The sequence below is a fragment of the Podarcis melisellensis genome, assembly GCF_964234715.1.
Source record: "Podarcis melisellensis genome assembly, chromosome: 9".
NCBI lineage: Eukaryota > Metazoa > Chordata > Lepidosauria > Squamata > Lacertidae > Podarcis > Podarcis melisellensis.
In genome coordinates this window covers 23,441,888-23,469,692 of record NC_138541.1, presented here as the reverse complement: position 1 = coordinate 23,469,692, position 27,805 = coordinate 23,441,888, and the positions used below count along the sequence as shown (strand labels likewise).

The following is a 27,805-nucleotide window of genomic DNA, read 5'->3' as shown; positions in this document are numbered from 1 at the left end:
TGACTCAGCATGCAAGGGGTTGCTGGTGCTAGCACTCATCTAACTAGAAGCCATGGGGTTATATCTGGGGTTCGTGGGGCAGCCAGTTAGGAGGCACTGGATAGGCAGTGGCACTGAGGACTACCTGAAAATGGGTCCCAATCCACTGGTGGAGGAACATTGTGTTGTTTCCTCTTCTCTCCTAAAATGTGATAACCAATCAAGCATGGCTGCTCAGAAAAATAGTTGGTCATCTGAAATAGCGTGTTGAAAATGGTAACAGTTGCTCTTTCTGTATTTTCTTTCCTCCTGCTACCTTTAGGAAGCCTCAGCATGAACAGAGGAAAGAACAGGAGCCCAAAAGACCTCACATTAAGAAGCCTCTGAATGCTTTCATGTTATACATGAAAGAGATGAGAGCAAATGTCGTAGCAGAGTGTACTCTGAAAGAAAGTGCAGCTATCAATCAGATTCTTGGCAGAAGGGTATGACACAACCATATTTGTGTATATGCATGTTCTGTGTTCAGTATGAGCTGTCCAACAAACCCTTGCCCCGGTACCCAGCTCGACAAGGTATTCTATGGCTACTGGGAGCTATGTGATGCAGTTTAAAATGAAAGCAAGTAGTCTTGTTGTGTCATAAAGCAGGGACCCATCAGGTAAAGCATGTGTTTTGCATGCATAAAGGGTCAAATTTAAGTCCACAGATCTCCATTTACAAGGCTCTCAGGTAGGAGAACCAAAAAGACTCCTGACTGTAACCTGCTTTTCAGAGAACTCAACACTAGGCTAGATCAGAAGTGGGGAATCTCTGATTCACATAGCTGTCAACTTTTCCCTTTTCTTGCGAGGAATCCTATTCAGAATAAGGGAATTTCCCTTTAAAAAAGGGAAACGTTGACAGCTATGGATTCATGAGACTTCCCAGGCTGGTGGCCACACTTACCGGCCACACCACCAGCCCCACACCTGCAGTCATATATGACACCAGGTGTGTGGCAGGTAAAGGCAGGTGTTGGCCCAAAGGGGCTTTGCAGGCTCTGCCAATTGGCAGTGCTTGCAAAGCTCTGTGGCACAGTGCTTCCAAAGAGCCTGACTAGCAGCACAAAAGACCTTTACAAGTGTCAATCATTGGCATCATTAGGATATCAGATGATTGGCAGGTAGGTTGTCCTATACACCTGTCAAAGTTCGTTCGTGGAGATGGAGGGGAGATAAGATTCTGACCTGCCACATGAAAGCAGTCCTCCACCCTAGACGCAGCTTCATATTCCATGCAGGTGTGCTCTCCATGTGTCATAAGACTACCAGTGGCAGTGGAACATGAGTGGTGAAAATCCTGTTGCACTTATGTCCTGTTTGCGAGCTTCCCATACACATCTAACTGTCCACCATAGTAAGAGAATACTACACTAGATTGGCCTTCGTTATCCACTTGTTTTCATGCTTTGATTTGAACAAATGTATACAAATAGCCATGGTAAAATACGCAGAAGTTGTGCTGGAAGAAAGAAGTACATTTTGCAGTACATGTTTCCTTTTCTTCTGCAATATTTTCATGGGATACCTTTCTTAAAGTATTAGCCAGTACTTTTTTTTCCTAAAAAAATGTTTAGGGCTACTCTCATTTTCCTACTCCTATTGAAATACTGCCCCTCAATGAGGCCAAACTTAGATTCACGAAATGTTTAGGGGTATTCATACCCCTGCGTCCCCCAGAAAAAACCCCACTGGTCTTAACAATATAACTACTATTTTGTTGCATTTGCAAGTTGAGACTTTCATTTTAAGTCTGAATTTTAATTCTCTTCTGATATTTCTTTAGCTTTCACTATGCTTGCCAGTTACTTAAACCCTTGGCTTTTAAAATGAGACTTGGCGTCAGAGTGATTAGGGCTCTATTTGCAAAGAACACTATAATGTTTATTGCTTGGGTTCTATCAAAGCACGTTCTCTGTGTTTTATTATTATGCTGTGTAAATACACCATAGGAGAGAATATACCTTCTTTGGTTTTCACAAACACTGAATTAGCTTAAGCTCTTGTCTATATTTTGACAGCTTTCTGCAAGACTTACAAGTCCAATTACCTCTCGTCTCCCAAGGTAGCTCCTATGTCCTTTATTCCATGATTGGTCTCCGTGTTTGATAATGGCTTACAAAGGATAGCACCTAGGCAGGAATCCAAGTGCTGCCTTTCTGGGTAGACAGCTGTAGCTGTACTCTAGAAAGTACACTCAAATTTAGTTCCATGGAAGTACCTCTTCAAAACCTTTAAAAAAACTTTTCATGCCAAATATTTTGGTATTTAAAGGACAAAAGAGTGTGAATGTACTGTCTGCTACACTTGTGTTGTGAAACAAACCACTTTTGGGGTGTAGATGCTTGAAGATTATTGGGCAGGCTGAGAGAAACTTCCACACCACATTCAATAATATGCATACATTTCGGAACCCATGGCATGGGTCAAAACAATTAATAGACCTCCTAGATTAGGGCAGTCCAACATTTCATACCAAGTGGACTCCAAGAGTACTTTGACACAGAACCCAAATGCTAAAATTTGATACTCTCCAAGCCCTCACACTGTCTTCTGGAAGCTGGTTAAGTGAGGTGCCATGCTTTGGGAAGGAGTCACGAGGCTCTGGTAGGGTCCTAGAGCCCTCCTTGCTCCTTCCCAAAGTTGGAAAAGCTCTAACTAGGACCCTGTCAGAGCCCTCATGCTTCCTTCCCAAAGGCCAGTGCCTCACTTACTGAGCTTTGCGAAGGCAGCCTGAGGGCTTGGGGGTGGGCATCAAATGTTGTCAAGGGCCACCAAAAAAGATATTTCAGGCTGCACGTGGCCCTTGAGCAGTATGTTGAACCACTCTGTCCTAGATGAAGGCAGATGTAACATTGTTAAAGTAGTGTTGGCAATTTGGAAGCATTTTAGGTGCATTCTGTCCAAATTTCTCATGGCTGTCTAGCTTCAAGTTCTGGAGGGTGGATGAAAGTTTGCTACATAAGCTGGTTGTTCACTGTGCTGGCTGGCTATTGCGCACTACGAGGTTCCCCAGTCCCAGAACATTCCTTAAGGGTTCCTTCTAAAAGTTAATGAGAAGGTGATGGATTATTTATTTTCAAATGTATATCGTGATTCTTATTTTTTGTGCTTCAGCAGGTTCAAGGTTTAATGCAAAGTTAAAATACATAATTAGCTAATAAACAATTTAGGTTGGTATTCAACTAAGTTTTACTCAGAGTAGACCCGCTGATATTAATGAACATGACTGAGTTAGATCCATCAATTTCCATGGATCTATGTAGTTGAATTACCATGCCTAGTCTAAACCACAACAGCAATAAAACATTTCTACTTAAGAGCACTGAGTGAAGGATGGGGAGAAAAAAATGTATGTATGCTGCTTTAAGAAATAAAAATGTAAGAAAATAATAATATGCATACCCCACCCATCTGACTGGGTTGCCCCAGCCATTCTGGGCAGCTTCCAACATAATAAAAACACAGCAAACATCAAACATTAAAAACTTCCCAATACAGGGCTACCTTCAGATGTCTTCAGAAAATTGTTTATCTGTTTGACATCTGATGGGAGGGTGTTCCCTTTGCCTTTGCCTTGTTCCCTGTAAGACAAGCCTGCAGGATCAGGCCAAGGGAACATCTACTTAAGCATCCTGTTCTCACAGTGGCCAACCAGATGCCTATGGAAGCCTGTAGGCAGACCATGAGCGCAACAGCACTCTGCCCATCTGCAATTCCTAGTAACTAGTATTCAGAGGACAACTTGCCTTAAGTAAGGGTGTAGAGTGTGTCTGACAGCCAAGTGAGTATTCATTTTGTTGAAGTGCATGTCTGCAGCTTCCATGCCTGGAGGAGACCCTTTGCAGGGCTCAGCCAAGGGACCTGCTCATTTTGTATTTTCTCATTCTCCGCTCTTACTTTAGGCTGCATTTCTGTGCAGTGTTGCACATACTGTAAAGTTACCAGCCCTTCCCCCCGCCCCAAGTTGTAAATCCTACATTCTCTACAGCTAACCATGTTTGACAAAGTAGAACAGAGAATGGTTATTCCAACATTTCAGCTAGCGATAGAGGGGGCATTATGTTTGCCCATCACTTTATGCACCATGTTTGGGTTTTCCCAGCCACCAAATGTTTAATTTGCTTGCTAAACACACGCTGTTCAAGGATGAGGGAAGCACACTGACTTCTCATTGAGGCCCATCCTACGTAGGCAGAACTTATGGGGTAATAAACGGACTGTTTGCTCACACTGCCTCCGAAGGACATATTTGAAGGAACAGTATTTCCTGTGTCTGTAAACAAGTCGCTTCAGCCTGAGGTCAGCTGGCTCTGTGCATCTGCCAACACACAAGAGGATTTGACTATTGGCATGTTACATCAAATATCACTTTTGCAGTATTTGCGATGGCCTGCTAAAAACCAAACTTTGAACACAGTGGCAGATGGCGCACAACTGAAATCACCTTGTAGCTGGGGGTTGGAGGGAGGAGAGAACGGTGTTGTGGGAATCTTTCCAGACTTCTGTTGAGACTTCTTTCCAAAGCAACTTCAGTACACAAACTAAGAGAGAGAGAGAGAGTTCTGTTTAAAAGCATTGAAATGTTGCTGCCGCAAAACCTTTCCCAACCCCACTTACCAAATAAATTAATATAGTGTTTTAAGCACTGTTTGTACATTTGTATAGAAGTCTGGGATAACTGTGCTACATGTTTCCACAGCTCTCGGCTTGCTATTACTCCTAAACCCTAACCGATCCCATCAGTTAATTAAATTAAAACTGGCCACATGTGTAATTGCCCACCAGCAGCAAACAATAAACAAACAAAGGAGAGAGAAAAAAATAGGAGATGCTAAAATGTTGGGTAACAACCATGTCTTGCATAACGATGGCAAATTATTTGGAATATTACATTTGGGTGATAAAACATAGATGCAGAGATGATGATCTAACCTTTGTGATTTCCTCTGGAGGACCCCAAACCTTTTTATTAGAAAACTATCAGCCCCTTGGGAGGAAAGCAGCATACCTTCTGTGCTTCTGCTCTTTCCCCTGCTGGCTCCCTCCCCTGTTCCCTGCTGTTTGGCTCTTGGAAGCCCTAAGCTTCTACCCTCACTTCCTGCTGTGAAACAGCTGACAGGCAGCTGCGGGGGCTGGAACTGGCTGCTTCTTGAGAGCAAAAGCTGCTGTGGCTTGGAGAAGGTGTGTGTATGTGGGGAGGGAGAGCGAGAGCGCTGTTCACTTGTTCTAAAGATTGCCTTGCGCTGGAACAGCTGAAGTCCAGTCCTGAAATGCCAATTAATCAGAATGGGTTTTGAAACATTAAACTCAAAAGTTCACTGAAGACTATAGTAGTAACCGCAGCAATAAAAAATGATGTTCCAGTCTCAGTCTGTGATGGAAATGGGGAAATATAAATGCTCCCAAAGGAAAGGAATGACTGGAAGTATGACAGAGCTCCCACTAAAGAATGAACATACCTGCTACCCTTTTGAGAGATGGAAAAACATGATATTCTATTACCCCATCACTGGTGCTCAGATTAGAGCCAGTGATGCTTCTGACCTTGCAAGGACATGAATGTACACAATGAGTAAGAGTAGCTGACTTTAAAAAGATTGTTATTTTTTATAACTAGGGTGACTTCTTACTCCAAGCCCCTATCTCCTGCTTTTGTGTCCCACCTGTCAACTGCTACCATTAATTTCACTTGCAGAAAGCAACTAGCAAGATAGACTGCTTTTACCTGTCTGTCTGTTCAGATGGTACCCACTTCATGGTCTCAAAACTTTGCAATGGCTTTTGAGTCTCTTACGTACCAAAACTAAATATATTCTAGGTTTCAGGCCATTTTTTTGTTCTAATAGTAACTTCAGATCCTGTTGTCCAGATTTCTTTTTCTTTCCAAGTATCAGTTTAACATCTTTAGCAGTATGATGAAAAGAGAATTTTCCAAGTTGAACTGCCACGCCAGCATCACGGAAGTCAGCCTCCAAGTGGCGAGGCCTCCGCGCCACGCTAGTTTAGCGCAGGGAGTCACCAAGTGGGCGGCAGGGTTTGCAAGGTCCACGGGCTGGATTAATGAGCCCGGTGGGCCATATCCAGCCCCCGGGCCTTAGTTTGCTGACCCCTGCCTAAGAACATTAGAAGAGCCCTGCTGGCTGAAGGGCCATCCAGTCAAAGCGTCCTCTTCTGCCAGTGGCCAACCAGATCTCTATGGGAAGCTCTCAGACAGGAGAAACACACAACAGCACTCTCTCTCCCCCTGTGATTCTCAGCATCTAGTATTGAGAGGTATACTGCCTCTGACTTTGGAGGCAGAGCATAGGAATTGTGGTTGATAGACTCAACCTCCATGGAAGACTATCTTGAAACACTATCACCGTGGGTATGCCAACAAAGTGGGTTAGAATTCATATGGATCTTACTACTTAAATAATCCTCTGTGTATAATATGGAGCCTCTCTTACCTTATCATTGAGCACTCTGTGTTTTCCCATGAACCAGAGAAATTAGAACTAATGTTGTCCTTTATTTTTAGCATGTTCTTATACAAAAATGTAACATTCGCTCTTTCTCTCCTTATTTGCAGTGGCATGCATTGTCCCGTGAAGAACAAGCTAAATATTATGAACTAGCTCGGAAAGAAAGGCAGCTACACATGCAGCTCTACCCAGGCTGGTCTGCAAGGGACAACTACGTAAGCCGATTATTTACACTTTCTTCAGCTAGCATTTGCAGTAGTTAAAAGTCTAGGTGAGGGTAGCAGCTGGGCCATGAGATGCGCCGTTGGCCTTGTGTTCACTTTGAATTAAGTGCCATTTATTCTCTTGCCTTTCTTTAGATTGCTTCTGCATATCCCAAACTAATCTGGAATTGGCCATGGGTGTGTTCCTGGTCCAGCTTTATGCCATGTGACAAATAACATCAAAGCGGCAATTAAGGGATAGATAGCTTTGCAAACATCTGGACCACTGTCCCCCACCTGATAACTCTTTTGACGCATGCTTATCACATGGTTAATAAAAACACAGACAATGAATCTCTTCTGAAGGTGGCTTGTTGGATTTTCCTGGAACTAATCTAAGCTGTATGTTTGTGCTTTGTGTTTAAGGCTTGTTTGTGTATGGATTTTATTTTATTTTATTAAGTAGGTAGAATGGATGTGAACTAAATTTCACACCTTGATTTGAAAAGAACAGTCATCTTCATCTGAAGACATATTATAAATTAATTTAAAAAAACTGTTTAGTCAGTGCTGCTTAAAAAATTGCATTTAATTATGAAAAAAATTAACAAGCTAGACCGCTCATGCCAAAACCCAATGATGATACTGTTAATGTTGAACATTTTGCCATTTACTCATTAAAACTTATCTGTCTGTATTAAAAAAAAATTCCATACCCATGATAGCCTAGAAACTATTTGTCTGGGAATTAGCTAAGATTGCGCCTTGATCACTCCTAAATAAAGAATTCAAAGAGAAGCCTAATCCCAGACCTAGTTCTTACTTTGAAAATGCAATGTGTCACACATTCATAAAAAACCCTCAATCCTTTGTTTGCTACAGCCATAATCCAGTATGCCTAGTTAATGATAGGTAAATAGACTTGCCCCTGAGTAAAACTCCATAAAAGAGCCACTGAGCTTCAGAGCACAGAGAATCTCTTTTGCCCAGAACCTACATTCACTTAATAAAACCTTTTGCCTGCTCTTAATTTAAATCTCTTCTGAAAGACTTGTTCTATCTTAATGAATTGTGTTAAAATGGGAGAGAGGAGGGTAGTACTGTAGCCATGCAGCTACTAGGAGCTAAGAACATCTGCTGCAGAGTATAGATTGGTTCTATTGAGAGTTTATGCTGAAAACATGGGATAGCCAGTCCGACCTTTAAAACTGCGATCTCTTTCCAGTTGGAAAATGCTTTTCTTTCTGTCAAACACCCAGACAAAAATATTTTGAGGCAATAATGAGTATTTGCAAGAGGACAGATTTATATGTTACTCTTTGTTGCAGAAATGCATCATTTCGCAGCATTTCAAGTTACCACTCCTTATTACAGTTACATAGAGCTTTTGGCTTACAAATACAGGTCTACTACTTGAATCATGGCTTCAAATGTTGTTTTAGTCTATTACTCATTATAATATATGTAACTGGGGTCTGGAAGCATTTTTTTGAAACAAGTTTCAATGTGTCTGCTTCCTGCAAGTATAGTCATCTAGGATATTTTATTCTTTGAAATGACTTCTACTAGAAGAAGTACTCTTCACACTTAAACAACTGAGTAAGGTTTAAGCCACATTGCAGAGCCTAGAGCTTAGTTTTGAGGAGGATCTTTTTACACTGCACTGAAACTCCTAAGGAACTGCAGTTCTTTGTACCTGAATATAGGCAAAATTGTCAGAAGAATAATCTTTGGGGGAATAAAATCAGTATGGAGATATTGAATTTGCTTTGGCTTGAAAACCCCAAACGAATATAATAGTTAAAAATAACATGGAGATAATCAGAAATGGCTTTTGATGTGCTATCACCCTTTCACAAATGTTAAGTATTTTGAAGGAAGGTGATTATATGATTGTAAAAAATGTCCCATTTCCCTCCCCCTGCTTTTCTTGCCTGTTATAGGGAAAGAAAAAGAAGAGGAAGAGAGAAAAGCTACAAGAGTCTACTGCAGGTATGCTTTATGAGTAGAACTTCATATTAAATATGTGTGCTATTTTAAAAATTCAGCACTTTCTTTCATGCTTACTTCTGGTTCTATATATAGAATTCTTTGCACAAACACTTCTGTATCGAATAGTACATATTCTAATGGATACTACTGCTGTCTTTATTGCCTTTTCCTTCTACATTCAGTGGGGTGTCAAACTGTAGACTTGCTCTCATTTTGAGGGAATGTATGGAATCCAGCTCTGTACTGTGTTTCGACATTCGGAAGGGAAGTGTGGCCTTCGCTTTTCTTGGAGGTCAGTACAGGCAGAAAGCCTGGAGATCACTGATAACACCTGTAAGCGCAGTTTACAATACGTTCCAAGTGCTCTTCGCCAGAGGTCTGCACAGACAGAAGAAGACCATTTGTAGGACATCCAGCCTTTGCTGCTTCTTTGTACAATGGCAATGGCAGCTGAAAATTGTTTGCAGTAGCTGCACCACTACCCCTACACATACAGGCATGGACGTTCTAAAAAGGAAGCAGCGGAGGGCTGTTTCCTTTGATTCTATTCTGCATCCTGGTCTAGCAGCTGGGAGCCACTACTGGTTGAATCATAGTCCTTACTGACTCTACTGACCTCCAGAAGTAGTGGAGGGGAGGGAACAGGCAGCAACAAGTATCTTGGGTCTACACATTCCCTCACTGTGAAGATAACTGGTTGACTGATCTGGTATGGGGATGCTGCACTGTTTCATATATTCTCCTATAGTTCTCAAATGTAATTAAACATTTTTAAAAAGACAGGAGGAGCTGGTCTTTACAGCTGCCTGGTAGGTTGGCTCAAAGCATCAGTGAGGTCCTTTCACTTTTTTGTATATTAAATAAAACAAAATGGCTGGTATAAGAACCATGAAAGGCAGAGGAAATCAATCGGCAATCAATATTCTAGTAAAATACCTTTTATTCGGAGTGTGCAAAAAATAAAATAAATTCTTCAATGGAAATTTGTTAAAAGCAACAATCTTCTACAGGTGCAGCCCCACGAATGACAGCTGCCTACATCTGAAGCATGGTAAGAATATTTCTAAAGCCTTTCTGCTAAATTTATTATTATTATTCTTATTTTTAAAATTGTCTCTCTCACTTTGACTCTTGAACTATATAGCACATGGCTTTTTAAAGTGCTTTCTCCTCAAATGAATGCTCTCACAATTGATGGTTTTTATACCGGCTGTGTATTTTAGTCCCAACTCTTTTTATTATTTAACTTGCATGAACCAAACTGATCATACCTCACTGACTAGCTGCAAGTCTGCCTGTAGGGCACAAAAATGATTTCACAAAGTCAGGGATGGGGAGCCTTTGGCCCCCTGGATGTTGTTGGACTCTTGACTCCCATCAGCCCCAGCTAGTGGGGTCATGGGAGTTGGAGTCTAGCATCTTCTGGGGACCCACAGATTCCCTATCCCTGCATTAAGTAGTTCAACCATTTTGGCTGGCAGTGTACTGCACAAATCCTCATTAGAAGTGAGTTAGAATGGTTTCTAAGCACCCAAATTAATTCGCCATAATCAGTTACAAGTATATTGCAGGCTGGGCAGCAGAAGGGAGCACTGGTTTGACATTCTAATGTTCTGTTTTGTTTGAATGTCGTAGTTATGAATGCTATAAGGAAGTGGATCTTTATTTAATCTCTTTTGACTCCTATCTCCTATAAATGCACTGTTACATGTTGGGTGTGGTAAATACCACAGTACTTACAAAGGGATTAAAGTTGTGGAGGTTAAGGTAGATATTGAAATTAATGCCAGTAATGGTTATGTGAAGGGAGGAGTGCCTGGTGTGCTCTGGTCCATAGGGTCACGAAGAGTCGGACACGACTAAACAAACAAGCAATGGTTATGTGACTAAATGACTGCTAAAAATGCAAAGGTTAAGTTTCACATTGCCATGATTTTAAACCTGAATGATAGGCTTTTCTACTGCTTAGTTTACTATCAAATGAGCTAATGTATTGCATGGTGTGTTTGCAGAAATCTAGATATAAATTAGCTTTGATGCTATTGAATTTGGGATATGGTGTTAAGGGTTCAATAACATCACACAGATTTTGTTTTTTTGCCTACCTCTAGAAAGCCCTCTGCTGGCTCATTTGCAAATGGATGCTTTATATCTGCTGCTCAGACTGATTTTATGAAAGGAAATGTAATGATGACAGAAATTGCAGCCTATCCTTAAGCAGTTTTGGAGGTTTTGTTTTGTTTCATTTTTTTTTTAATCCAAGTGATCCTTTCTCTACTTTTTTCTGTGGTGGATTTGGAACTTAATGATCCTACAGCAGTTCATCTCACATTTTTCACTGAAAGTTTGGATACTATATAACAGGCTTCCTCAAACTCAGCCCTCTAGATGTTTTGAGAGTACAATTCCCATCATCCCTGACCACTGGCCCTGCTAGCTAGGGATCATGGGAATTGGAGGGCCGAGTTTGAGGAAGCCTGATATAGAACATAGTCACACCAATTCCATGCATAGAAATCGCAAAACATGAGGTTGGAGTGAGTGATGGAATGAACGAATGAATAAAAGTCTTGTGTCTCAAGTTAAAGGCATGTCGTCTGGATCAATTATCTTGAATACTGGGAACATCACATTTCCCCACCAAGCTATTGCTTTTGGCAAAATGAGATATCCTTAAATAGACAGGCTTCTCCGAGGATTCAATACAACAGATGACCGAACCACTGCTCATTTTTTGTGTGCTATAAATTGATCATCTAAGAAGCCTTGTGAGTTTAGGAACCAAATGAGACTCTAGCCGAAAGCATCCAGCGCTCAGGAAGAAAGGCATTAAATATCCTGGATAGCTCCTACGAGCTCCTTTCACTTGTCTTCCTGACCTCATTGGGCTGCCAACACAACTCTCCTTACCCTTTCCTTCATTTCCTAGTGCTGTCCCTCTTCTTAATCCACACTCCTCTAAATCCCCAAATCTCTTGTGCAAAAAAAGTAGATATATGCAAATTGGCTTAATTTTCATAATCCTGTTGATAGAATTGGGGGGGGGGTTGGCACTGTGTACACACATCTGCTACTATAGCTTGCCCTAAGCAGAAAGCAGGACCAAGAAGTACCCATCATAGGAAATGGGCTTCCAGCAAAACAAATGCAGATGATAAAAGCATCCAACACACACGGCTGAATGTGACCTATTATGGGGGAAAGCCTCTAACATGGCCATTACTTAATAATTTCTCAGGGTGGTTTCACACTTGCCCCCCAAGTCCAGCTGTTGCATAATGTCATTGGAGTTTAGTCATTGGAGTTTTATTAAACTGTTTGTGGTGTGTGTGTGTGTGTGTGTGTGTGTGTGTGTGTGTTTGCTTGCTTGCTTGCTGTTTTATGACCTTTAGTTACTAATATGTCTTTAAATTACTAGTTACAAATATAAATAACTATTAGGAGGGAATATGAAAATAAAACTGCCAGTATTTTATTTTCATTTATTTTAAAACATTTGCATTGTGAAAACAAGAGAAATGCAGTGCCCACAGAATCCAAGAGAAGCTAGTACAAGTAGTCAGTTGGTGTAAACCACCCAGGAACACTTGGGTAAACAAAAAGGTTTACAGCATGTGCCAAAAACACAAAATAGTTTCTGCATACCTTAATTTCTGGAGTCTGTTTAACATGATAGGTGCTAGTAAAGGCCCTACTCTGATTGGCTGCTAAGTGGACATGTGACACCACGGGGAGGGGGCAGGGCTTACCTAATGACCTTAGTGACTGAGGAAATCCCTATTGTAGAGTTGGGAATGGTGAAGAAAAAGTCAACCAAAAGTACAGTGGTGCCCCGCAAGACGAATGCCTCGCAAGACGAAAAACCCGCAAGACGAAAGGGTTTTTCGGTTTTTGCGTCGCTTCGCTAGACGATTTTCCCTATGGGCTTGCTTCGCAAGACGAAAGCCCATAGGGAAATCTCCGGGGACCTCTTTTAAATGCTGGCGGTGGGGAGCAAAGCCTTTCCCCCCCCCCGGACTTCAGAAGAGGTCCAGGAAGGCCGGCGGGGGCGAAAGGTTTTGCTCCCCACCGCCAGCATTTTAAAAGCGGTCCGGGATAGCAGGGAAGCGCTTCCCGCTATCCCGGACGGCTTTTGAAGGCAGGCGGGGGCCCGCCAGCCTTCAGAAGAGGTCCAGGACCTCTTCTGAAGGTGGGCGGGGGGCAAAAGTCTTTGCTCCCCCCTGCCTCCCTTCCCGGGAGAGCGGAAAACGCAGCGCTGCCTTCCCGCTTTCCGCGGAAGGCAGGCAGGGGGGACAAAGACTTTTGCCCCCCGCCCGCCTTCGGAAGAGGTCCTGGACCTCTTCTGAAGGCTGGTGGGGGGCAAAAGTCTTTGCTCCCCCCCGCCTGCCTTCAAAAGCCGTCCGGGGACTTTTAAATCGCCCCGGACAGTCCCGGGGCGATTTAAAAGCCCCCGGGAAGGCAGCGCTGCGTTTTCCGCTCTCCCGGGAAGGCAGGCAGGGGGGAGCAAAGACTTTCGCCCCCCGCCGGCCTTCAGAAGAGGTCGGGGGACAGACTGTCCCCGGACCTGGTCTGAAGGCGGTTTCCATAGGAACGCATTAATTGATTTTTAATGCATTCCTATGGGAAACCGTGCTTCGCAAGACGAAAAACTCGCAAAACGTAAAGACTTGCGGAACGAATTAATTTCGTCTTGCGAGGCACCACTGTATTTGGCACCTCTTAAACTGATGACTTAAACTGAGACTAGCAGCACAATCCTATGCATCTTTACTCAGAAGTAAATCTCACCATGTCCTATAGGGCTTATTTGCACCAAGTATGTTTAGGATTGCAGCCTGCTGAGGAGGGTATGATAGAGGCTGATATCATAAAACATCTGGATTTTTAGACAATATTTTCAATGAGTGCAGTAATCATGGTGCCCTCTGGCTGCTTCAAGCATCTTGAAAATGACAGCACATTTTAGACAGCCCTTGGCCACTTTGTAAAAATATGCCCTCCCATCAGATGTTGTAGTAGTATGCCATGATTGAACTATGCCATGGATTATTTTTTAAAGAAATGGAATCCAATCTGCATTTCCATGTTCTGATTTGAACACTGGCACAGGAGTTGTGAAGCAAGGAGGTTTGCTTCAAACTGTGGAATGAATCAAATTTATTCCATATCCCTAGTTCTTTAGAGGAAAAACTTAACTGCTAAGCAAAATTTCTCTAGCTGATATGAGACTATATACTAAGTTATCCAGAAGTAGTATAGAAATTATGTGGTTTATGTATTTGCCTGCTAATAACTATTGCTTTGAAATGTCTAAGGATATATAATAGAAAATGAAAAAGCCAATGTGCTAAATGGTGGGAATATTTAAACATGTCTGGCTAGCCATATCTTCAGTTGTGCATCTCATAATGTCTTGCTGCAACACACATAGCTTCCCTAAACATTGAAATGTGTGTGTGTTGCTTTTACAATGGTACCTCGGGTTAAGAACTTAATTCATTCTGGAGGTCTGTTCTTAACCTGAAAGTGTTCTTAACCTGGGGTGCACTTTAGCTAATGGGGCCTTCTGCTGCTGCCACGCCACCACCACACAATTTCTGTTCTCATGCTGAAGCAAAGTTCTTAATCCGAGGTACTATTTCTGGGTTAGCGGAGTCTGTAAACTGAAGCGTCTGTAACCGGAGGTACCCCTGTATTGAAATAAACAGAATTAAGTAGCCCAATAGGTAAAAATTGGATGATTATATTAATCTTGCATTCCCCTTTTAGAGTATGCCTTTTTTTGTCCTGTTTGCATTTCCTAATACTTATCAGCAGTAGCTCTCATTGTAAGCATGGATTTCAACTATGTGTAGGGGGGGATCAGTCCTGACAAGTTCTCTAGAAAGCTATTGTATTTTTCCACAACTGGGTGTGCTGTATCCTTACCTAGAAAACATGGCTCTTCCTTACCAGCTAGTATATATCCTAATTCCACTTCATACTTGTGCAGGTGCCTTGATGGCCACCTATTGGCTGTTGTCTGTGATGTCTCCTCCCTTTCCTGTCTCTTTCCACATGTGAAGTCACAGCAGAATTAACACTTCAGCTACACTTGAAGAAGTGTGCACGCACCCGAAAGCTCATACCAATAACAAACTTAGTTGGTCTCTAAGGTGCTACTGGAAGGAATTTTTTTATTTTGTTTTGAGTATGGCAGACCAGCATGGCTACCTACCTGTAACTTTATTAATGATTATATATATGTTCTCATCCCCATGTACAATGCCCTCAGTGACAATGGCTATTAGTACTGTTCTGGTAAAGTAAGGCAAACAGAAAAAAAATTCAAGCCAAAATAGTGCAGTAATCTTTATCTATGTAAAGACCTATAAGGCAGGTTCATATAATACTCTCTTAACAAAGAAAGGCAAGCACTCTGCTCTATTTCCTTTCTGTTTTCCCAGTGGCCACACACCCCTCTTCCTCTTTGACCCGCTACTTGCTAGCTGCTCTTAGCAGAAACCGCTGTCTTTATTGGCTGAAAGTGTCTCCCTGCCCCTGCTGTGCGGCTGTGATTTTTCCTAAGCCGTTTCAAAGAGGAGACCAAGCCCATTTGTCTAATTAGGGAAAATTAGTCTGCCAGAGAGAACAAGACAGCCAGCCAGCTAAGAGTACAGTACTGAGCAAAGCCTCCCATCAAGACCATTTTGAAGATAACACCATGTTGTACTTTGATTTAGGCCCAGATTGCATATTACTTTTTCTCACACAAAGTGAAATTTAAGCACATTGTGGCTGTCCTTCTATGGCAAATATGTTTGATTGAAAAGCACTCTCTAGTGGCAAGAAGCTGGAATCATCAGCCCCATTATGATAAATTTGAGGATGCATTTAAATGAGGGAACAGTTGTGCAAAACCAATACATCAAAATTTCACTGCATGGCAGACTTCTTTAAAGTGCTAACATGTGAAGAGTCAGAAGGGGATCTTGCTCTGAGTCTTCTAAGAAATTGGCTGCCCCAGACTAGTTGTATATCTACAGAACAAGCCTTGAAAATCAGCCATAATGTGACAGGGGAAGTGATGGGGAAGATTACGTCTCTAACTTTTGGAAGGAAAAAAATATTTGTGATTTTCAGTTAATTGTATGAAATCCAGGTTTAGACTTGTAGCTGATCTCCAATCATGGTAAGATTGATTGATTGAGGTTTGATGACACCTAAAGCTAGTAAATTAAAATTCTGCAGCTGTTATCTCAACTGTTGGGCATTAATGAGAGTGCAAGTCTATTTGTTGATAACTGTTTAGTGTATAATATGATTACATCGCCAACTCAGTAAGATGTAGCAGCAAATGCATTCTATGAAACTCCCATTGGGTATAGCAAAGGCACACCAGACGTACAGTCCAGCCTTCACTATCAAATTGTTAAGACTGCAGAGAGGTAACAACTTCAGTCTTCTTGTTTTGTGTATAACAGGGTGACACCTGGTGGGAGAGAGGGAGAATGAAAGGCTTAATTGGACTTGCTTCTTTCCCAGTTAAGTGTTGCTGTTGCAAACGCGTGTATTTCATGCTGTCATCCTAGAACAGCATCACTTGGCCAAGTAAAAGGCTAATCTAGTCAGTCGTGTGTGCCCAATCGAATGCATCTGGGAGGCTCACAAGGATGCCATAAGGCAGGGGTGAATGAAGAAACTGTGGCTCTCCAATTGTTGTTCTCCAGCCCTCATCAACCTCAGACCGCATAGCTAACAGTGAGGGATTGTGGAAGCTGTAATCCAACAACATCTGGAAGACAAGTTCCTGATTCCTTGCATAAGGCAACAACCCTCTATTATTGTTGAACTCTTATCGCTTCTCGGCCTTTTGGCTAAGATCAAGTGTAGTATTATTGTTGAACTCTTGAGTCTTTTACCTAGTAGCAAAAACTATTGTGTTAGCTTTTCCCAGTCTGGGGCTAGCAAAAATTGTTAAGACTACAACTCCACTCCCACCATCCCTGAACCACAGGCCATGCTGGCTAGGAAAGGGGCTGGCTAGGAATGGGAACTGGAATGGAAAACATTTGAAGGACGTCAGATTGGGAAATGCAGTACTAGGAACATGAAAGTTTCCTTTTGCTGTTAAGGCTTATAGTTGACTGTGATTTTGTCTAACCCATCTTGTAGCACAAATGTCCAGAAAAAACATAGTGCTGAATCTGGATTTTACTCTTTGACAGTACAGATTGATGAAGAATTGATGGGTCTCAGATAAAAAATGGCTTTTGCAGCACCTGCTATTACTATGAGAGCTGTATGAACCCAGTTGCTTTCCAGTTGTCCAGACCTCAGTTTAACAGGACAGATGAACTCTAGGCTATTTCTGGTTCAGCCGCCTATAATGTCATCATGATCACATTACTTTTATCTCCGACCCGGAAATAACTGTGGTCAGAGCCCATGTAAATAGACCCGTTCAAACTGACTTCCATGGGAATATCATGTTTCACAGCCCCTTCAAAGACTGTCTGTTGGAAATTACATTTAAGCTAAATTTCCAGATCTTAGGCAGTATCTTTCCACCTCTCTGACTGCCTTGCAGATTTAGGGCCAAATGTGTATACTTTTTAAATAATTGCATAATCTAAAACTCCATTTACAATGGCTTCATATGAATAGAGGTGGGGATGGAATTTGGGGGAGTCATGTTTTACAGTGTGGTTCTAATCCTTCCTAGAGGGTAGCTTTGATTATCAGATTTTTTTAAAAAAATTCTTTACCACTTAATATATTTGAAGTATCTATAAGTGGTGTACAAAAAAGGAGCAACAACAAACAACTTGAACAAAATGTTACAAAAGTAGAGTTACATATAAAAATGTTACACTAAAACAAAGTTACTAATATGTGTGCCCGCACACACACCCAACATCAATTCGTTTTCCTTCTGACACTCCCTCCCTCCAGGTTCACACCCAGGGTCCAAACAAACACCTAGCTCAGCCACAAAAGTTGCACAACAAGAATTCCTGGAAACAGCAGGCATCACCCTAGTCTCTCAATCTAGACTTGCTTTTTATGGGCAGGCCCAAGGTGGATGGTACTTTCTCTGGTACCATTCAGTTAAACTCAAAATATTGGCAATTACCTTTAAACCCTAAACTGCTTGGATCCAGGTCACCTGAAAGGCTGCCGCCTCCAATGTGGCCTTGCTTTCTCAGCTCATCAATGGAAACTCACCATTACATCCTGCTGCCATCAGAGTTGTAGCTGATTAGGACACCCAAGAGGATGTGGAACTCCCTGCTCCAAGATATCCACTCCCTGCCCTCTTAGTAATGGTGTTCAGGCACCATTTATACATTCACCTTAACTTAGCGGGCTGATTTTGTGTTATTTCCCTTATTAGATTGCTCTTTATATGGCACGATGACTATAGTTTAGCTGGTTTAACATTTTTCAAATGATAGTTTTTAGATGTGAGCTGCCCTGGGTGCTCTAGAAATATAGTGGAAGGTGGAAAGATGTATTTGAAGGAGAGTCATGTGTAAGGTAAAACCTTAAAATGAAACTTTCCCCTTTTTCAAAGTCTAATTAATTTTTGAACCGGTTTATTTGCAGCCATTTATTGAAATTGATTGAAGCCCATGTTTCTCACGGCCGATGGGGTTGCACTGCTTGAGATATTGCTTCTCTCTAAAATCTGCCGTGAGAAGATAAAGCATTGCAAGTGTCACTATTGCCTCTCCCCCAATTACTGATCATTATTGGTAAAAGAATCCTGATGCACAAATCACTGATCGTAATGTCAACTGGATTGTATCAAATCAGATGGGGCAAGGGAGGTAAATGCCATTTCCTGTTGGTGATAACCTAGGATTGCCAACAATGGATGAATCCTTTGTCTTTTAAATTAACTAAGTAAACTGCATATGAATATATATTTATCTAATTAAAATAATAATTCTGGTACACTATTATAAAGAAAATATTAGAAGATTAGCACCTGTATTGAGGTTATATTAATATACAGTTTAATTAATTAATAATCAAATTTAATTGGTTGGCTGCCCTAGATTACAATCAGCAGGAAATGGCATCTGCCTGCCTTAGATTTATAGTCCTCCCCCATCCTGAAGCCTTGATTTGATACGACCAGTGTGTCCTTAAATTGCACCCCAGACTGATTAATATCAAATAGCCAGAAGTTTAGTTGGTTCATCTACTGATTTATAAAACTTGCAGCCCTGACAGAATGACACAAGGGAGTTAGTGATTCCTTGACATTGCACCCTATTAAATTAGTGAGCTTGGGTTTAGATCATCAGAGTTTAAGAACTGTGGAATGGAACCGATAACTGAACTCAGAGGGGTGAAATAAAAATGATTATGACTTAGGAATGCATGACAAATGAGGAAATGTTGGAAGGCGATGGTCAGATGTTGCTTAGATTGGGGAGGAGGGGAGATTATGGAATGTAGCTTTTCTCAGATATTTTAAAGCGTGGGCACTGATCACTGGACCAGTTCAGGAAATGCCAATAGGAAGTTTGTTTAGGATGCAACGAAGTAGACTATAGAGCTTAGCTATAAAGTGTTGTAGAAAGGAACAAGTGCCTGGGGGAATGGAAGGGCACCCTCTAAGAAGCTCTGGAGTAAAAGGGCTGTCATTTCTCTGTAGTTTTAATCATGAGGTTGCGGTCATGGCAGAACTTGGGTTTGATTCACTTTCCTGTCCCTTTTAAGCTCCGACTCACCCATAAACATTAGCCTGAAAACACATTTATTCATGAGCAAATCCAACTGAAATAACGAAAAAACGTACTCCTATGTAAATGTGTCTCCGCTCGCTCACACACCCCTTTTAAAAATGCAGTGCAAAAAAGGCAAGACCTTGTTGGGTACTTTTTGTGGGGGGAGAGAATTAAATTTCAGCCTCTGATCTCTGCATGTCGCAGGTCTCAAATTATGCACCCTTTCTGGCTGCCAAAATTTCAGTGTTATCTTTTAACAGTGGACCGTTTTCTTCCCCCTTTCTGCCCAACTTTTATTTCTGAGGAACGGTTTCCTTCATTTCTCTGCAGTCAGTTCTCTGCACTACACCATAACCCAGCATACTGGGATCTCGTCGTGGCTCGGGCTCAAGGCTTCACATATGCTAAAATGTGACTCGCAGCGCTTTGCTTTGAAGCCTAACCACAGCCAGGGAGCTGTAATTGCCGTCTTTGATTGCGCCGACTTCACTTGCGGCTTGGACTTTGCTTGGGCATGCCTGGCTTGGCGAGACTTCAGCTGCAGCCCTCCAGTGAAGCCTTAGATGTGGGAAGTCTTCAGTCTCTGTAGCACATACCTGTGGTTTCTTGAAAAGAATCCTGGCTTGACCTGTTTTATATCTGTAAGGCAACACCATAGCTGTTCCTTTAAGGCTCCAATCAACTTATTGGCAGGGAATGGAAGCCGCTTCCCCTTTGTAGCTCATGCTTGCAGGAGTTTGGATGTTTATTAATATTTATTGCTATAGGTATTTAGAGCAGGCAAAGGACTTTTAGTTCATGGACTCTAGCAGAGCTACTGAATTGATTCACTGTATGATTTCTTGGCAAATGTGTAAGCACGGACACACACGAACCAAAATCAGAGGCAGAAAATCTTGAACTCTGGGTAGCCTCCAGGGAAATTTTAACTATTGTCTTTGCAGACCCCCCTCCACTTTGGGGGAGGGGTGGTCCCGTGTAGGAAAGAGGTAGAAGGTTGTTAAGAAAGTGCAACTGTGGCAGTTTGAAGGAAAATAATAACAATTAAAAAGGTCCACTATCGTGAAGGAGGCAGCCAGAGCAAGGCCACGTACATTATTTTAACCTCCTCACTTCAAAGGAGGTCTGCTGGTAAGAGGAGGAAAAGCGGGAACCATCTCAACAGAAGGGCATTTCATTTCCTTCAGCAAGGAGTGCATTCCTGGCTGGTAACGGGGAATAACTCTGAATTGCAGTGTTTGTATCGGGCTCTGTGAACTGCTGGCCTGGCGCCTCAAGGCCGCTCCTCAACAGGAAACACAATGTTTTAATGTAAGACTGAGAGGAAAACCTTCCCAGGAAGAGCAACCTGGACCAAACCTTTGAAAATCTGGGATGAAAAGGCCCAAAGTAAATATAAATCAGCAGGGTGGCGCTCTCTTGCTCTCTCCCTCTCTTGCCAGTGTTCCTCTGCTTTGCCTCTCTCCTTTGTGCTCCCTGGAAAACCAAAGCCCTTGTCACATGGCTCTTTTGATCCCCATGTTTTCTGGAGCAGTTTTTTGAGACAGGAAGCTGAGGGAGTTTTTTGGTTTTGGTTTTTAATTTGGGGAGTTTTATGAGGAAATGGGAAGTAGGTTAGTCAGTTACAGACCACCTCCACTGAAAGCAGCACTTTCCCAGAAAGCACTTGTCTTTGCTGTTTAAAAACGTCAGGAAGATGTAACTGCAACAAACAGTAACGTAAAATCAGGGTCCTAGCAGGTGCACGTCATATGAGCAAGTACAGGGAAAAGGAAACTATACACTGTGATCTTAAACACTGTACAACAGTCTTTGTGTTTCTGTAGCCATTTTATTCATGAAGCATTTTTGGTTCATTCCTCCCCTCGCTCATACGTACATGTGATCACACTTGATCATCAGGCAGGTGCCATATATGTTGATGGGGCAAAATAAAACATATGATTAGCGCTGTGGAAAGACAGACAGTGTAACCTTCTGTGCACTTAAATAGCCTGGAGAACAAATACAGGTGTTCATGTGAATCTATGTACTGCTTGTTGAGTGTCCATGCTTAAGTTCTGATAAAGGTGTTGTGACGTTTCATGTTAAATTTAATCGGCCAGGCACAGCAGATTTGAAAACACTGGATTTTTTTTCTTTTTGAAAAATGGAGTCAACCCCTCAAAATGCAACCGCAGCAATAGTCAACAGCTGGATAGACCATGTAGCAAAATCATCATGCCTCATACCTAAGTAGTAAGGCAGGCATCCCCAAACTCATCCATAGTTAATAGGACTTGTGGTCAGGGATGATGGGAACTGTAGTCCCAAAACATCTGGAGGGCTGAGTTTGGGGATTCCTGTAGTAAGGGAATATTCTGTATCAACCCATTAGGTAAAGGTAAAGGTACCCCTGCCCGTACGGGCCAGTCTTGACAGACTCTGGGGTTGTGTGCCCATCTCACTTAAGAGGCCAGGGGCCAGCGCTGTCCAGAGACACTTCCGGGTCACGTGGCCAGCGTGACAAAGCTGCATCTGGTGAGCCAGAGCTGCACACGGAAACGCCGTTTACCTTCCCGCCAGTAAGCGGTCCCCATTTATCTACTTGCACCTGGGGGTGCTTTCGAACTGCTAGGTTGGCAGGCGCTGGGACCGAGCAACGGGAGCGCACCCCGCCGCGGGGATTCGAACCACCGACCTTTCGATCGGCAAGCCCTAGGCGCTGAGGCTTTAACCCACAGCGCCACCCGCGTCCCAATCAACCCATTATTGGAGGTCAATATGAAAAATTGCCAGCCATCCATCAACCTGGCTTGATACATTTGCCTTAAGCGCTCCAGGTTTTCCCTAGGGCTGTATTGTTTTTTAAAGCAACAACAACAATAGCCTGAGGCTCTGTAAGCGAGGAGCAACAGCGCAGAATGTAGGCTTTTTACTATGACTCTAAGGAATCCTCTCTTCCCCATAGCAGTTAGGACATTATTGAGTTTGTGTCGTTACACAAAGTCTGCGGGACCTGTTGTTTCAAGCTAGCTTTTGACTGCAGTCCTTCTGTGGGTGCTTAGTCTTAATCGTTGGCTATTGTTAGCAATGACCTTGTTTTGTAACCGCTGTGAACAATGGAAAAAACAGGATAATTTCAGTTAGTGTGCTTATAAAACCCTAGTCCGACCTTCAAACTACATTTACAGAGTATGTGGAGGAAAAGCCGAATCACACCTGTTGGCCCCCATCCCTGGTCATGTGTGAAAGGAACTATCCATGTGTGTGTTACCTGTACAATTGTGTATTTTATATGCACACACAAGTACCAATCACTGTGTGATCCCAGTCACACACATATATAAGCAACATGGGCACAGCTGTGTTCTATTATGCTGGACATGTGGACATAGCTGTCAACTTTTCCCTTTTCTTGTGAGGAATCCTATTCGGAATAAGGGAAACGTTGACAGCTATGCATGTGGAAGTCAGGTACAGACCCTGAGGTTCCATGCCCCTACTCTAAATGCTAAAAAGTAGTATAATCAAACAAATAACAAAGTGTCTTGATACTTAAATATATACCCTAAAACTTTTCACCTTTCTGTTCCCTGCAGGTGGAAAGAGAAACGCTTTCTCAACGTGCAAAGCAAAGGCAGCGACATCAGGGCCCCTTCTCGAAATGGAAGCTTGTTAAAATCTCCAGGCATGTCCTTCATCTGCACAGACCACCATCAAGGAGTATGTCTAGGACGCCGACAACACTTGCCCCGATGTCACTGCTTAAAAAGACACTGAACCATAAAGACAATCACTGCCAGGCCCCTTTGCTATCATGGAGTCCCAAATCTTAACACAATAAAAGAGAGCAAGGAGAACATGCCAGAACTTCCCCAGCCAGCAGAGTAGCTTCTTTCCTTTTCGGTCTTCGCTCCGCCTTACACTCCTGTTTATATCTCTCATGCGTTGTCAATGCTGAGTCAGCAGCAAATATAGTTCGGCTGTGTTTTTGTTTTGCTTCAGGCAGCAGAATGATGTAAAAAGCCAGCAGCAACTCCCATCCTGGCCCTTCACACCGAAATGAACACACTTTAAATTCGTCAAGGAAGGCACAACCCAGTTTATTTAAATGCTGCAAAAGGATCGATCTTGGATTTTTAGCTTTTAAAAAAAGAAAACTTGAATGCTTTTTATGTTTTAGTTATTTCCTTGGTGTACATTTTTTTGAGCTTTTAAAGAAGCATCCAAACGCCGCCCCCCCCTTTATTTTTTAAGAAAAGGAAATTCCTATCCTCTCCCCCCCCCCCCGCTGCCCCACCCTGCAGGAGAGGAACCAAAATGTTTGGAGGACTGTGGCTTTTTGTTCTGTTAACACTTTGTAGCATAACCATCCTCATTGTATATGTGTACTATGGAGTTAATACTAAACATAACCCATCAGCTGGTCACCAGCCATGTTCATCTATTTCATTTACTCAGTATGTGTAAAGGCAAGATATTTCATCAGGTCTAACTACAGCAAGCTCTCCTCCTCCACCGACCTTGAATTTCCTTGTAAAGAAAAAAAAAAGCCCAGCACTTGAATTATTATTACTTCAATTGTTCTGTATTTGTATCTGTTTTTGTTAGCCTGTTTAGTGGGATTTTATGCCAGTTGTTGAAATGAGCATCGATGTACCCATTTTTTTAAAAAAAAAATAGTTTAAAAAAAAAACCTTTTTGCCAAAAATACCCGTCAACCAATATATATTTTGTCATTCCAGTATGAGTTAATGTGCTGAGCATTTTTTTTGTTTTTGTTTTTTTAAAAAAAATAAAAGCTTTGTAATAAAACTACAAAATACTTTATGGCTACTTAAATGAGTCAGGGGAAGAAGGGGCCATAACTCAGCAGGAAGAACATTTGCTTTGCATGCAAAAAGTTTCCCTGTTCCATCTGCAACATCTGGCTGGATAGGACAAATTGCCTGCCTTGTAACCCTGGAGAGCCACTGAAAGTCAGTGCAGGTAATACCTGAGCTAAAAGGACTAATATACCCAGACTCTGTGTAAGGCCACTTCCAATATTTATACAATGCTCTCTAAAACAAGGGCAAGAGGACCCGCTGGGAAAAAATAATCTGCTGTTCTGTGTGGCTTGGGTGCTTTCTTATTTGCTGCAATGTTTCACTGAAATCAGTGGGGCCTAAGTCATGGCCAAGTTTGCAGTCCTATACACATTGAATGAGGGACATGGTTGGCGCTGTGGGTTAAACCACAGAGCCTAGGGCTTCCTGATTGGAAGGTCGGCGGTTCGAATCCCCGCGACGGGGTGAGCTCCTGTTGCTCAGTCCCTGCTCCTGCCAACCTAGCAGTTCGAAAGCACGTCAAATTGCAAGTAGATAAATAGGTACCACTCTGGCAGGAAGGTAAACAGCGTTTCCGTGCGCTGCTCTGGTTCACCAGAAGCGGCTTAGTCCTGCTGGCCACATGACCTGGAAGCTGTACACCGGCTCCCTCAGCCAATGAAGGGAGATAAGCGCTGCAACCCCAGAGTTGTCTGCGACTAGACCTAACGGTCAGGGGTCCCTTTACAGAATAAAAAGCCTTTGCACATTGAATGAGGCTCATCTGCCATTGCTTTTTAACAGCACTCATTTGTACCCTATGGGATGGTGCTATGGGCCTCAAGCTCCCCGATTCTATGTAAGTATATGTGGAAGTGGTATCATGGTGTTCAGCGATACTTCCTATTAAGTATGCCTAGGAATTCAGTTTTAGGATGCAACAGCTATGCTGCTTCTGCATAACACAGAGCATCAATAGGCCATTTGTTCTTCCAAGACTTATGGCAGGAGAACAGAAGGAAAAGGCACACTGCTTTTGCAGGTCATCTAACCTAGCAGAATACATTAGAAATGGTTCCTTTTGTGCATGTGTCTCTGGGAAGCAAAGTTAATTCAATATAAAGACAGTTAAACAGATTCAAATACGCTACCAAATGTGCGATAATTCTAAAAATTAAGCACAGACAGACATCACAGCAGTGCAGTAAGTCATAGCATAGTTTCTGGTACAAGAAACCTAATTGCTTGCAAATTCCATTAGCTTTAAATGCCTTTGTGGGAGTGAATCCCAATTAAAACCTGACAAGTGAGTCCTTGGGGGGAGCCTTCAGCCCATGGGCCACATTTTGTCCAGCAGGTGGCTCTTCTCCAGTCCAAGCCCCCACCCCTGACATCATATGGGGCAGGTAAGAGATGTGGCTCGTTCAGCTGCACGATTAAGTTCGCCATAGGAAAATGTTGCGTGCAGTTAATCCACGCGGAAAGCAGGGTAGAACTCAATGCAGGGCAAGGAGTTCAATCTTGCTGATCTGCAGCTTCAAAGCATGGCTCTTAGGAAGCCTTGAAATCACTATCTTCCCCTAACTTCACCAGGAGGGCTGGTCAAGGCAGTTCTCAGTCACTTGATACCAACTTTGCCTTCCAAGCTGGTGAGGAGGTACTGGTCCGCCAAGCCCAAAAGGTTCCCCCACTGCTGTCCTAAAGTTTGTATCTGGACTTGGGTTGCTTCGTCTAGATCAGGCATGGCCAAATGTGGCCCTCCAGTTTTGGGACTACAACTCCCAGCATCCCTAGCAAACAGGACCAGTGGTCAGGGATGATGGGGATTGTAGTCCCATAACAGCTAGTGGCCCACGTTTGGCCATGCCTGGTCTAGATAGATGGTTATAAAGCAGGCTGCACAAGGCATTGCCTTGTTTGAGCAGTCTGGTGGCCTCTGTTTTCCCCCAGCCCCATCCCCCTACAAGCTGCCTTCTAGTAGTGGGCTGGAATTTGACTTTCAGGGCTATGTCTCTGTGTTTATAGGGGGAAGAGGTGCTTAGTGTTGCTGCTGCCATGGCACGCACAGCCTGTTTCCAAGCATCCCAACTCATGCAAGGCCATCAGCCACCTTGCCTTCTGCCACCTGAACCTTGTTCACTGCCGCACTGGTGGTTCTTAAGGTCTGAGAGCAACTCTTGTCAGCCTGTAGACCTTTTCAACGCCACTTCTGAGCCTCTGGCCTCATTGCAGCTTTTGTGTGTCTACGTGAGCCCCTGAAATTTTAACAATGTGCAGCAGAGTCTGCACGTTCATTTTGATGTTTATACCACAAATTGGAACAGTTGGCAAAGGATGCCTTCACAAGGCCTGAAAACAGCTGCTCTTATCTTAAGCATTCCCCTCCCCCCCCTTTAAGTACTTATGTGTATCCTACCGTTTTGTGCTGCTTCATCTTCTGAAGTCTGACATAGTACTGCAACCTGCTGCTGTGACTGCCTCACTTGAGAAGTTTCTACTGTCTTAGCTTAGGCCTCCTTGTTCGATATGTTGTTGATATCGCAGACAGCTGAGCAAGCTAAGGGTCTTGAGCTCTGGAACAGAAAGGCTGTTGGCTTTGAACAGTGAACACTGTTTTGAGAGATAGCAGCCACTTTTCCTATGCACCAGCTTCACATATGGCCCTTGGGGATCTGCTGTGCGCATTCAATTACGCTTGTAAAGCACATGTTTTACAGAAACTTGGTACAACATATGAGGACAAAAATGGCACTCCGATGCACAGGCAGACTCAATTTTTCACTTAGCACTTCAAGTGTAACCTGCAAGACCACCCCTTAACGATGTCCAAAATTCAGGCTGAATACTTGCACTTTTCCACCCAAAGTCCAGTTCTTTACACATAAAATGTAATGATTCACTAGTTTTAGCATGACTTTTCTATTGTTTAAGAGTGCTTTAGGCCCTTGAGAGAAGTGGAATCCCCAACATCTTCTGGGAATGTCCCCTACTTGAAACCCTCAAGAGTTATATAGATAATATTGAGGCCACATTCACAGCATATGTATAAAAGCACTAAGACTTTAAACAGCCGTGTCTTCCACCAAAGTATTCTGGGAGCTGTAGTTCATTAAGGGTACTGAGAGTTGTTAAGAATCCCCCCTATTCCCCTCACAATTCCCAGAGTTCCCTGGGAAGAGGGATTAACTATTAAACCACTCCCTTACCTCTGTTCCATGTGACTGGCTGTTGCTGGCAGGAAGCCATGGCTTTTCCTAAATGTTGTAGGGAGAGGATAACTATGAACAGCAAACACCACATTTCATTCTGCACCAATAGCAGTAGGAGAGAAACATTGCACCATCCATCAGGTGCCCAACTCAGATGATCAGTGATAGTACCAATAGTCTTTTTTGATAGGAGGTGGTGGCGGGGGGAGACAAGCAAGCTCCACAGTGATCTACATATTCACTTGAGTGAATGTTTAATTCACAATTAAATCTTGACAATTTAGGGCTCTGAGGGGTATCCAGTTATCATCTTGGTTTACAGCAGGCATAGGCAAACTTGGCCCTCCAGATGTTTTGGGACTACAATTCCCATCATCCCTAGCTAACAGGACCAGTGGTTTAC

At 42.7% G+C, this 27,805-nt stretch overlaps 1 protein-coding gene and 1 long non-coding RNA gene across 5 annotated transcripts in view; one reads left to right on the top strand and one right to left on the bottom strand.

Moving 5' to 3' along the window:
- The window catches only part of LEF1 (lymphoid enhancer binding factor 1), a 104,940-nt gene extending 80,732 nt beyond the window's left edge, over window positions 1-24,208 (top strand). For 3 of the 4 annotated variants that reach the window (XM_081925184.1, XM_081925181.1, XM_081925182.1), the window contains 4 exons: window positions 302-464; window positions 6,595-6,702; window positions 8,634-8,682; window positions 22,985-24,208. In XM_081925184.1, coding sequence (XP_081781310.1) covers window positions 302-464; window positions 6,595-6,702; window positions 8,634-8,682; window positions 22,985-23,064 — 400 coding nt within the window. In that variant the 3' untranslated portion in view covers window positions 23,065-24,208. Of the gene's footprint in view, window positions 1-301; window positions 465-6,594; window positions 6,703-8,633; window positions 8,683-9,692; window positions 9,734-22,984 lie in introns of all 4 variants that reach the window. The other variant, XM_081925183.1, reaches the window with a different exon arrangement.
- LOC309377816 lies at window positions 22,326-23,101 on the bottom strand. The gene is made up of 2 exons (XR_014171680.1): window positions 22,968-23,101; window positions 22,326-22,495 (listed from the first exon to the last, which is right to left on the bottom strand). It is a non-coding gene; the product is annotated as an uncharacterized lncRNA (long non-coding RNA).
- Window positions 24,209-27,805: the final 3,597 nt, after the last annotated feature.